Raw genomic sequence first — 12,813 nt, 5'->3', positions numbered from 1 at the left:
ATGATGATGATGATGAAGATTATAATAACAATTGTATTTGTTAAGCGCATGCTATGTGCATATGTTTTGTTGTCTGTCTCCCCCTTCTAGACTGTGAGCCCACTGTTGGGTAGGGACTGTCTCTATATGTTGCCAACTTGTACTTCCCAAGCGCTTAGTACAGTGCTCTGCACACAGTAAGCGCTCAATAAATACGATTGATTGATTGGTTGTACTAAGGACTGGAGTGAATACAAGCAAATCAGGTTGGACACAGTCCCTGTGGGGCTCACAGTCTCAATCCCCATTTTGCAGATGAGGTAACTGAGGCACAGAGAAATGAAGTGACTTATCCAAGGCCACACAGCAGACAAGTGGCAGAGCCAGGATTCATTCATTCAGTCATATTTACTGAGCACTTAACTGTGTGCAAAGCACTGTACTAATCAATCAATCAATCAATCGTATTTATTGAGCGCTTACTATGTGCAGAGCACTGTACTAAGCGCTTGGGAAGTACAAATTGGCAACACATAGAGACAGTCCCTACCCAACAGTGGGCTCACAGTCTAAAAGGGGGAGACAGAGAACAGAACCAAACATACCAACAAAATAAAATAAATAGGATAGAAATGTACAAGTAAGATAAATAAATAAATAAATAAATAAATAGTGCTTGAGAGAATACAACAACAGACATATTCCCTTCCCACACTGAGCTTGCAGTCTAGGGGGGGAGATTAGATTAGAATGGATTAGAACCCGTGACCTTCTCACTCCCAAGCCCACGCTCTATCCGCTACTCCATGCTGCTTCTTTAAAGGAATTTCACTTGCCTCAAGCGCTACTGTAAAATTTAACAGAGTTGGGCAAGCAGCTGTACTGGGAAAGGGGGTTGTACAGTGGTAAATAGCCTCATTATGGATCGCTTACCAGGACAGTCCACAATCAATCAATCAATCAATCAATCGTATTTATTGAGCGCTTACTATGTGCAGAGCACTGTACTAAGCGCTTGGGAAGTACAAATTGGCAACACATAGAGACAGTCCCTACCCAACAGTGGGCTCACAGTCGGTTCCACATCCGTTACCCGCGTCAGGGCGAGATGGTAGAGCAGAATCCGACAACGAGACTCTTTTGTCAGCAGCAGGTCTCATCCTGTGCTCCGAACATGAGACTCGTCTGGTTGCCAAGTTGTTCGAGGACTACAACAGTGTAGTGCGGCCAGTGGATGATCACCGGGACCCAGTCGTCGTCACAGTGGGCCTGCAGCTAATACAGCTCATCAATGTGGTGCGTGCCGGGGGCGGGAGGACGTGGGGCTTTCTATCCTGGTTCAACAAGTTCTTGATTCCGGTGTCCCCTAAACCTGGTGTTTTGTTCTTTCCAGGATGAAGTGAATCAGATCGTGACCACCAATGTGCGTCTGAAGCAGGTGATTTGGATGTTTGACTGGACGTATATTGATTGCTAGCACAGAAAATTCCCGGCGGCTGGGGCTCCCACTCGTGGGGTGGAAAAGCCTCTCATGAAGCATTTTAACACAATGTTAAGATTGCCAATTTTATCATTCTAATTAACAATAATAACGATTATTATTATGGTGTTTATCAAGCCCTTACTATATGCCAACCCCTGTTCTAAGCACTGGGGTAGATACAAGGGTACCGGTCTGGACACAGTCCCTGCCTCACATAGGGATCAATCTAAGACTGTCTCTATATATTGCCAATTTGTACTTCCCAAGCGCTTAGTACAGTGCTCTGCACACAGTAAGCGCTCAATAAATACGATTGGTGATGATGATGATGAAGTAGGAATGGGTAGGATTTTATCCCTATTTTATAGATAGGGAAACTGAGGTAGAAGGATTTCATCTTACTGATCAATCAATCAATCAATCAATCGTATTTATTGAGCGCTTACTATGTGCAAAGCACTGTACTAAGTGCTTGGGAAGTACAAATTGGCAACATATAGAGACAGTCCCTACCCAACAGTGGGCTCACAGTCTAAAAGGGGGAGACAGAGAACAAAACCAAACATACTAACAAAATAAAATAAATAGAATAGATATGTACAAATAAAATAAATAAATAAATAGAGTAAAAAATATGTACAAATAAAGAAATAAAGAAATACTGATGCTCAATGCCATCACTTGCAGCATTATTATTAGTAGTAATAGAATTCAGTCAGTCATTCATTTAATCATATTTATTGAGTGCTTACTGTGTGCAGAACAATCAATCAATCAATCGTATTTATTGAGCGCTTACTGTGTGCAGAGCACTGTACTAAGCGGTTGGGAAGTACAAGTTTGCAACATATAGAGACAGTCCCTACCCAACAGTGGGCTCACAGTCTAGAAGACTGTACTAAACGCTTGTGAGAGTACTCGTCCTATGCTGTCGAGTCGTTTCTGACCCATGGTGACTCCATGGACACATCTCTCCCGGAATGACCCACCATAAACAGACAGTGCCCCTGCCCACAACGAGTTTACAGTCTAGAGCAGTAGTAGTAGTAGTAGCAGGGCCAATAGTAGTATTGGCCCTGCTGAGAGCTCACCTCCTCCAGGAGGACTTCCCAGACTGAGCCCCTTCTTTCCTCTCCCCCTCGTCCCCCTCTCCATCCCCCCGTCTTACCTCCTTCCCTTCCCCACAGCACCTGTATATATGTATATATGGTTGTACGTATTTATTACTCTATTTATTTATTTATTTATTTTACTTGTACATTTCTATCCTACTTATTTTATTTTGTTGGTATGTTTGGTTCTGTTCTCTGTCTCCCCTTTTTATACTGTGAGCCCACTGTTGGGTAGGGACTGTCTCTATGTGATGCCAATTTGTACTTCCCAAGCACTTAGTACAGTGCTCTGCACATAGTAAGCGCTCAATAAATACGATTGATTGATTGATTGATTGATTGATTATTGAACTTGTAAAGAACTTAGTATGGGCCAATCAGTTTACTAAGTGCTGGGGCAGATTCAAAATACTCAGGTTGAACACAGTTCCTGACCCACATGGGGATCAGTGAAGGGGATAGAGAAGCAGCGTGGCTCGGTGGAAAAGAGCAGGGGCTTTGGAGTCAGAGGTCAAGGGTTCAAACCCCGGCTCCGCCACTTGTCAGCTGTGTGACTTTGGGCAAGTCACTTCACTTCTCTGGGCCTCAGTTCCCTCATCTGTCAAATGGGGATTGAGACTGTGAGCCCCCCGTGGGACAACCTGATCACCTTGTATCCTCCCCAGCGCTTAGAACAGTGTTTTGCACATAGTAAGTGCTTAATAAATGCCATTATTATATTATTATTAGCAGTGTAAGTAGGATGGAGTTGGATTTAATCCCCATCTTACAGATGATGAAACTGATGAAACAAAGAAGTTAAGTGACTTGCCCAAAGCCACACAACAGGCAAATAGCTGAGCCAGGATTTGAACCCAAGTCCTCTTGACTCCTAAGCCCATTCTCTTTCCACAAAGCCACATTGCTTCCGTAGCGTGACACTGTTGTTGTCTGCATGGGGCAGGAGTACTTTCGTTTTACTGAGAGTATCTGGTTTTGACCTGAATCTGAGCGATACCAAACACGGATCTGGAGCCAGACTAGCGGGATGTGGCTAAACAGATGCATTCAATGCACACAAGCTCTTCCTTACAAATGTTTCATTGGTTTGACATTGTATCACCCTCAAGCCCGTGGCTTAGTGGAAAGAGCACAGACCTGGCAGTCGGAGGACCTGGGTTCCGATCCCAGCTCCACCACTTGTCCGCTGTGTAACCTTGGACAAGTCATTTCACTTCTCTCAGTGCCTCAGTTCCCTTATTTGTAAAATGGGAATTAAGACTGTGAGCCCCACGTGGGACTTGGACTGTGACAAACCTGATTAGCTTGTATCTACTCCAGCACTTTGTACAGTGCCTGGCACATATTAAACGCTTAACAAAACCATTAAAAAAAATGCCCAGAGCATTTGCCACTGGTCCCCAAATATCTGGATCAGAGTTCTGATCTTCTCTTGTGCAGTCAGTTGTTCACTACACTGCTCTCAGCCACCCTGACGTTCAGAGCAGATTCTCATGCAATAGCCCACTGTTGGGTAGGGACTGTCTCTATATGTTGCCAATTTGTACTTCCCAAGCGCTTAGTACAGTGCTCTGCACATAGTAAGCGCTCAATAAATACGATTGATGATGATTATTGCATCTGGTCACAGACTTCTATGGCAGAAAACAACTGCCAGAGGTCACAATCTCCATCTCCAGTCAAAATGTCTCTTTTGTAAATGTCTCTGGGAAAACAGAGCCCATAACTTCTTTCAGCAACCAATATCAGTTTCTCAAATAAGCCCACTGTTGGGTAGGGACTGTCTCTATATGTTGCCAACTTGTACTTCCCAGGCGCTTAGTACAGTGCTCTGCACACAGTAAGTGCTCAATAAATACGATTGATTGATTGATTGAGTCCCACCAGGAATGTTTTATTGCTATCTCATTTGAATCATTCCTGTCGGTTGTTGTGGCAGATCCCGGCATCCCACTTGTTTGCATAGCAAATCTCATTTTGGCTTTCTAGATTCTTAAAGTGAAAATGGAATATTGCTTCAAACTGGGGAGAGCATTGTTTCTGCAGGAAAACGGTTATCAAACCCTCTTGAGAGTAGCAGATTTTCAACTGGCTCCTTTTTCCTTCCTTAGCAATGGGTGGATTCCAATCTCAAGTGGAAACCCGAAGACTATGGCGGCTTGAAAAAGATTCACATTTCTTCGGATCGGATCTGGCGCCCGGACGTTGTCCTGTATAATAAGTAAGTAAAGTGGGTCAACTGGAAATTGTTCCAGTTCACGAAGCCAGGTTAGTATGTAGCCTATCAGATGACTTGGGGCCTTTCTGCATTTAGGGTCCCCCATGGCAATATGAACTTTGAATAAACTTTAAGGGCCCAGAGCACAGTTGACACTCCAGTTGCCCTGTTATGAATAGCATGGCTGATCTGAACCAAATCGAAGCAGGGGAGCAGGGATGGGACATTTAATCCACAAGAATCACTGAAGAGCGGATGGCAAACGTCCAGGGATTCCAAGCTACATATCATCTAGTTGTTTGGAATTAACTGTCCGTTCCATCAAATAGGGCTGAGCCTGTGTTGCTATTCATCACTTGCAGCAAGTCACCCCAAGGCACTTAGCGCTGTTGATTGCAAAGGATGTCTGATTTAAGCAGCCATTCCACTCCAAATGGTGGACTTCATGTGGTGAAATTGTAATGTAATTCCAGACATCCATGTATAATGACACATTCATTACCATATGCCCTTCATTTGTCATAGAGTGTGCATTTACAGAGCATCCGTTCCAGTCAAGAGCCTCGCACGTCAGGCTCCAGGATGTAGAGAATGACATCCCAAAACAAATGGCTGAAGAATGGACCATAAACGTACCAGGGAAGGTGACAAATGCCACTGAATGAAAACGATACTCTTTAAAGCAAGCACTTCCTAGCTTGAAGGCAAGCGCTTCTCCCACATATTTTCCCAATTATGCTTGGCCGTAGCCAACGAGCCAATCATTTGGAATAACCTTTTGGGATAAATCTGCTGACACAGCAGAAGTGCTTACATAAGAACAAAAGAAATGTCATTACTGGGTCAGATCAATGGTCCTTCCAGCCCAGAATTCTGTTTCCATCCTTGGGAGTGGAGTGCTTGAAGGAACCTTGTTCTTTTATTTATAATGCTAGTCGGAGGGCAGCAGTCGTAATCCCAGAGTGCATTTGATGAACTGTTCAAAGAACTACGGCCTAGGTAGTGATGCTAAGGAGAGAATGCAGTGACTTAGGCTCTGCCATCCGCTACCGAAGGGGAAGAGGGAATTGGGGGTCTAGAAATGAGCTTTATCCAGCATGTGATTGGTTCCATGAAGAACCAGCCACAAGCCGAGCTAATAGTGAGAAGCACAAAGAGAAAACACTTTCTTCAGATCTGTGTATGTTTGGAGGTGGAATTATTGTTAAGGCCACAGGAGTTGCAGCTGTCCCTGGAAGGGGAGATTCAGTGTGGCTCAGTGGAAAGAGTCCGGGCTTGGGAGTCAGAGGTCATGGGTTCTAATCCCGACTCCGCCACTTGTCAGCTGTGTGACCTTGGGCAAGTCACTTGTCTTCTCTGTGCTTCAGTTCTCTCATCTGTAAAATGGGGATTAAGACTGTGAGCCTCACGTGGGACAACCTGATCACCTGGTATCCACCCCAGCGCTTAGAACAGTGCTCGGCACATAGTAGGTGCTTAATAAATGCCATCATTGTTATTATTATTAAGACCCCATTGATCCCACTTGGCAGCTCCAAAAAGACCAAAGAGAATGGAAGAAAAGTGAGGGCCAGTGGATATGGGAATAGGAGCAAACCCCCTGTTTCTCCATCCTATGAAAACAACTGGCTGTTGGGGACTTGGGGAGGGGATCCAAAGCCAGACTGGACCCTCCTGCTAGATGGCAAGTCCCTTAACTTCACTGTGCCTCAGTTACCTCATCTGGAAAATGGGGATTAAGACTGTGAGCCCCACGTGGGACAACCTAATCACCTTGTATCCCCCCACCAGCGCTTAGAACAGTGCTTGGCACATAGCGCTTAACAAATACCAATATTATTATTATTATTATCTAGGAGAAAGACCAGTGGAGCCTGCTTCAGCAGGTTCAACCCATCCACCGGACACTTATCAGCATTCTAGCACCTGTCAAGTCCTTTAGCTCAATCTTCGCCTCTCCTTTTTATTAGTGACATCAAGCCACTGCCAACCAACCCTCACTTTCCGTTAGTGGGGGACTCTTTAACATGGATAAAGAAAAATCGCAGATAATTCCCAAGCCTCATTTTATTCTTCATTTTCTGTCCCCCTTCTATTCTCCCTTCTGTTAAAGAGGCCAAATTGAAAGATTTCATTTTCATTTTTTCTCCCTTCCTCTGCCTTCCCTCTGGAGAAATCTGGACAGAAAAGGGAAAAGGAGGGGAAGCAAGGATCCTGGTTCCCCCAAACCAAACTTTGGTGTTCTTTGTTCTTGGTGTTTGGGGCGGGTCACTTTGTCAAAGCCCCTTGTCAAAGCACAGTTCTTCTTTCTTTTTCCTAGTGCAGATGGCGACTTTGCTATCGTCAAGCTCACCAAAGTGCTTTTGGACTATACGGGTCACATTACTTGGACCCCACCTGCCATTTTTAAGAGTTACTGTGAAATCATAGTCACCCATTTTCCCTTTGACGAGCAGAACTGCAGCATGAAGTTGGGCACGTGGACCTACGATGGCTCTGTGGTTGTCATCAATCCGGTAGGTGGCTCAGACTCTAAGTGAGGACCAATACAGGGGGCTGAGGAACGAGGGAACTCGGAGATTTATCAGCCATTCTATAGTATTTGAGTGTCTACAGTGGGCAAAGCACTGTATTAAGAGCTTGAGAGTGTACAGTAATGGAAGACATGATCCCTGCACTCAGGAGCCCACAGTGCGGTGGGGGACGTAGACACTAAAGTATAGAACAGGCTTGAGAAACCAATGGAGCTTAGAGACGTGTACAAAGTGCCTCAGGGAAAGTGTGTATACCCAAGTGCTTGGTGACCTGGAAGGGCTGACATGGCAGTTGAGGGTGAATGTAGGGTGGCTTGTTGCGGACAGGGAACATGTCTACCAACTCTGTTATATTGTACTCTCCCAAAAGCGTAGTACGGTGCTCCGCACATGGTAAGCACCTTTGGGTCTATGATGCCCCTTGACTGTGGACACCACCGACTGCTCTGTGAGCCCCATTGTGGAACAGAGACTGTGTCCAACCTGATTTGCTTATATCCACCCCAGAGTTTAGTACAAGCACTTAACAAACACCACAATTATTATTATTATTATTGTTATTATTATACCATCTAGGAGATTCAAACCTGATTTTCATCCCTTCAGGAGAACGAGCGGCCTGACCTCAGCAACTTCATGGAGAGTGGCGAATGGGTCATTAAAGAATCCCGCGGCTGGAAACACTGGGTTTATTATGCCTGTTGTCCCAGCACTCCCTACCTAGATATCACTTACCACTTTGTCATGCAGCGTCTGCCTCTCTACTTCATCGTCAACGTCATCATCCCCTGCCTGCTCTTCTCCTTTCTCACTGGCTTGGTTTTCTATCTGCCTACAGATTCGGGTAGGTGCCTCTGCTGAAATTATTTCATGGCAGTCGGGGGTCACTTGCTATTGTGTTTTTGAAGAGCACGGCAGAGTCCCCTCACTCTAGAAGGGAGACTGCACTTATGAACATATCTGGAATTTTATTTATAATTGTATCTGTCTCCCCCTCTAACCTGTAAGCTCATTGTGGGAAGGGAATGTGTCAGTCACAGTGTTATATTATACTCTCCCCAGCCCTTAGCACAGTGCTCTGTTGACAGTAAGTGCTCAAAACGTATGATTGACTGACTAGAGAAAACGATCCTGTGCCCCAAGATTTACAATCCAAGTCACACAGGCAGGCAAGTCAACAGGTTGCAGTGGTACTATTAATCAGTGGTATTTATTGAGCGCTTACTAAGTGCAGAGAACTTTACCTTGCGCTAGCATAGCTTAGTAGATGAGAACGAGTCTGGTAGTGGAAGGACCTGCGTTCTAATCCTGACTCCACCACATGTCTGCTGTGTGACCTTGGGCAAGACACTTCACTTCTCTGTGCCTCAGATACCTCATCTGTAAAAGAAAAAATGGGGATTGAGTGTGAGCCCCAGCACTTAGAACAGTGCTTGACACATACTAAGCACTTAACAAATATCATTTTTATTATATTATTATTGTTATTATTATTAACTGGGAGAGGGTAAGCTACAAAGAGTTAATAGGCCAGAAAGCCTCCTTTGGAGATTCATTTTCACCTTGATCAGAAATACTCAGGTCTTGAAGGAAACCTGCGAGGGGCAAGTCTGTGAGTCCAGTTTGTGCAGCTGTGGGGTCCACGGCCCCTAATGACCTCATGGAGTGGCCACCTATGAGATAACATAGATGAAGATAGCAAGACTTCATCAAGCCCCTTCGGCCTGTAGACGGTAAGATGCAGAGGCCCGGCAAATCGCCATTCCCTCACAATGTATCCCGGCAAATAGAAAAACTACTTGAGTATCCCTTGCAGGGTGATCAGGCCCCATCTCCTCCAAGAGGCCTTCCCTGATTAAGCCCTCTTTCCCTATCAATCAATCAATCAATCAATCGTATTTATTGAGCGCTTACTATGTGCAGAGCACTGTACTAAGCGCTTGGGAAGTACAAATTGGCAACACATAGAGACAGTCCCTACCCAACAGTGGGCTCACAGTCTAAAAGGGGGAGATAGAGAACAGAACCAAACATACCAACAAAATAAAATAAATAGGATAGAAATGTACAAGTAAAATAAATAAATAAATAAATAAATAGAGTAATAAATATGTACAACCATATATACATATATACAGGTGCTGTGGGGAAGGGAAGGAGGTAAGATGGGGGGATGAAGAGGGGGACGAGGGGGAGAGGAAGGAAGGGGCTCAGTCTGGGAAGGCCTCCTGGAGGAGGGGAGCTCTCAGCAGGGCCTTGAAGGGAGGAAGAGAGCTAGCTTGGCGGAGGGGCAGAGGGAGGGCATTCCAGGCCCGGGGGATGACGTGGGCCGGGGGTCGACGGCGGGACAGGCGAGAACGAGGTACAGTGAGGAGATTAGCGGTGGAGGAGCGGAGGTTGCGGGCTGGGCAGTAGAAGGAGAGAAGGGAGGTGAGGTAGGAGGGGGGCGAGGTGATGGACAGCCTTGAAGCCCGGGGTGAGGAGTTTCTGCCTGATGCGCAGATTGATTGGTAGCCACTGGAGATTTTTGAGGAGGGGAGTAATATGCCCAGAGCGTTTCTGGACAAAGATAATCCGGGCAGCAGCATGAAGTATGGATTGAAGTGGAGAGAGACACGAGGATGGGAGATCAGAGAGAAGGCTGGTGCAGTAGTCCAGACGGGATAGGATGAGAGCTTGAATGAGCAGGGTAGCAGTTTGGATGGAGAGGAAAGGGCGGATCTTGGCAATGTTGCGGAGCTGAGACCGGCAGGTTTTGGTGACGGCTTGGATGTGAGGGGTGAATGAGAGAGCGGAGTCGAGGATGACACCAAGGTTGCGGGCTTGTGAGACGGGAAGGATGGTAGTGCCGTCAACAGAGATGGGAAAGTCAGGGAGAGGACAAGGTTTGGGAGGGAAGACAAGGAGCTCAGTCTTCGACATGTTGAGCTTTAGGTGGCGGGCGGACATCCAGATGGAGATGTCCTGAAGGCAGGAGGAGATGCGAGCCTGGAGGGAGGGGGAGAGAGCAGGGGCAGAGATGTAGATCTGGGTGTCATCAGCATAGAGATGATAGTTGAAGCCGTGGGAGCGAATGAGGTCACCAAGGGAGTGAGTGTAGATGGAGAACAGAAGGGGACCAAGCACTGAATCTTGGGGAACCCCCACAGTAAGAGGATGGGAGGGGGAGGAGGAGCCTGCAAGAGAGACTGAGAAAGAACGACCGGAGAGATAAGAGGAGAGCCAGGAGAGGACGGAGTCTGTGAAGCCAAGGTCAGATAACATGTTGAGGAGAAGGGGGTGGTCCACAGTGTCAAAGTCAGCTGAGAGGTCGACGAGGATTAGGACAGAATATGAGCCGTTGGATTTGGCAAGCAGGAGGTCATTGGTGACCTTTGAGAGGGCAGTTTCCGTGGAATGAAGGGGACGGAAGCCAGACTGGAGGGGGTCGAGGAGAGAGTTGTTGTTGAGGAATTCTAGGCAGCGCGTGTAGACAACTCGTTCAAGGAGTTTGGAAAGGAATGGTAGGAGGGATATGGGACGATAACTAGAAGGTGAGGTGGGGTCAAGAGAGGGTTTTTTTAGGATGGGAGAGACATGGGCATGTTTGAAGGCAGAGGGGAAGGAACCAGTGGAGAGTGAGCGGTTGAAGATGGAAGTTAAGGAGGGGAGAGGGGATGGAGCGAGAGATTTCATAAGATGAGAGGGAATGGGGTCAGAAGCACAGGTGGCCGGAGTAGCACTTGAGAGGAGGGAGGAGAGTTCCTCTGAGGATACCACTGGGAAGGATGGGAGAGTAGCAGAGAGTGTTGAGAGCCGGGGGGATGGAGAAAGGGGGGAAGAGACTTTGGGGAGGTCGGACCTGATGGATTTAATTTTGTTAATGAAGTAGGAGGCCAGATCGTTGGGGGTGAGGGAAGGAGGAGGGGGAGGAACCGGGGGCCTGAGAAGGGAGTTGAATGTACGGAAGAGCTGGCGGGGGTGATGGGCATGGGTGTCAATAAGGGAGGAGAAATAGTTTTGTCTGGCAGGAGAGAGGGCTGAGTTAAGGCAGGAAAGGATAAACTTGAAGTGAACGAGGTTGGCATGGTGTTTAGACTTTCGCCAGCAGCGTTCGGCAGCTCGAGCATAAGAGCGAAGGAGGCGGACAGTGGCAGTGATCCAGGGCTGTGAGTTAGTGGTGCGAGAGCGGCGAAGGGAAAGGGGAGCGAGTGACTCTAGACTCTAGACTCCCTAGACTCCCTCTCCATTCTGTGTCATCTATGAACTTGGATCTGTGACCTTTGGGTAATTGATATGCACCCCACCCTCATTCCCATATAGGTATATATGGTATATATCTTTAAATTATATATTAAAAATTATTTATACTAATGTTTCATTTTCCCCTCTAGTATGTTAGCTGATTGTGGGCAAGGAACAGGGCTGCTGACTCTTGTACTCTCCCAAATGTTTAGTACAGTGCTTTGCATATAGTATGTGCTCAAAAAATGCCATTGATTGATCAGGTTATTCATAAAACAGACCAACTCCCAAATATTCACTCACATATTTTCCACATAATAGACATTAGAGTGGAAAACATGCAGTACGTATACTGATACAGTAATACATTGGTGTGGCAAAAACCAAAGGACTAAGAGATGACTGTTGCTATATCCAGATGTTGTACAAAAGGACTAATGCTTTCATCCTATGGGTAATTCTCCAGATCTAAGGTGTGCGGATGGAACTGACATTTGAAGAGGTGATGTTATAGCAAGGTGGAACTGGCAGCCAATGTCTAAGGCGATGGGAGCACTCATTTGGAGTGGCCCAATAGGAGAAACCAAAATCCAGACTCCAACACTTGACAAATGCTATTTTCCCTCCCCACCGCCAAATCATTACATTTTTCTGGGTCAATTCCTTGCTTACATGGAATCCTTTTTTTCCCCTCTTTTTCAGGAGAGAAGATGACACTGAGTATTTCTGTTTTACTGTCTTTGACGGTGTTCCTTCTGGTCATCGTGGAGCTGATCCCATCCACGTCCAGTGCGGTGCCCTTGATTGGCAAATACATGCTGTTCACAATGGTATTTGTCATTACATCAATCATCATTACGGTTATTGTCATCAACACCCACCACCGCTCCCCAAGTACTCATGTGATGCCCGAATGGGTCAGGAAGGTAAGCTAAGCTACATTCAAATAATAATAATGGCGTTTATTAAGCGCTTACTATGTGCAGAGCACTAAATGCAATTTTTGGTGGGTACGGCCTGGGTCTGAGTCAGAAGGACCTGGGTTCTAGTCCCGGCTCTGCCACTTGTCTACTGTGGGACTTTAGGCAAGTCACTGTACTTCTCTGTGCCTCAGTTACCTCATCTGTAAAATGGGGGATTAAGACATGTGGGACAGGGACGGTCTCCAACCTGATTAGCTTCTGTCTACCTCAGCGCTTAGTACAGTGCCTGGCACATAGTAAGGGCTTAAAAAAATACCATTAAAAATCATTGGAGTCTCCT

At 46.2% G+C, this 12,813-nt stretch overlaps 1 protein-coding gene across 3 annotated transcripts in view; it reads left to right on the top strand.

The window, feature by feature from the left end:
• CHRNA1 (cholinergic receptor nicotinic alpha 1 subunit) overlaps positions 1-12,813 on the top strand; it is a 47,835-nt gene that overhangs the window by 32,955 nt on the left and 2,067 nt on the right. For 2 of the 3 annotated variants that reach the window (XM_038751092.1, XM_038751093.1), the window contains 6 exons: positions 1,127-1,275; positions 1,373-1,417; positions 4,686-4,795; positions 7,113-7,308; positions 7,933-8,170; positions 12,253-12,476. In XM_038751092.1, the coding sequence (XP_038607020.1) occupies positions 1,127-1,275; positions 1,373-1,417; positions 4,686-4,795; positions 7,113-7,308; positions 7,933-8,170; positions 12,253-12,476 (962 nt within the window). The remainder of the gene's footprint in view (positions 1-1,126; positions 1,276-1,372; positions 1,418-4,685; positions 4,796-7,112; positions 7,309-7,932; positions 8,171-12,252; positions 12,477-12,813) is intronic. The other variant, XM_038751094.1, reaches the window with a different exon arrangement.

The sequence above is a fragment of the Tachyglossus aculeatus genome, chromosome 9, assembly GCF_015852505.1.
Source record: "Tachyglossus aculeatus isolate mTacAcu1 chromosome 9, mTacAcu1.pri, whole genome shotgun sequence".
Lineage (NCBI taxonomy): Eukaryota > Metazoa > Chordata > Mammalia > Monotremata > Tachyglossidae > Tachyglossus > Tachyglossus aculeatus.
The sequence above is the reverse complement of the archived record's forward strand: the minus strand, read 5'-3'. Positions and strand labels throughout refer to the sequence as shown.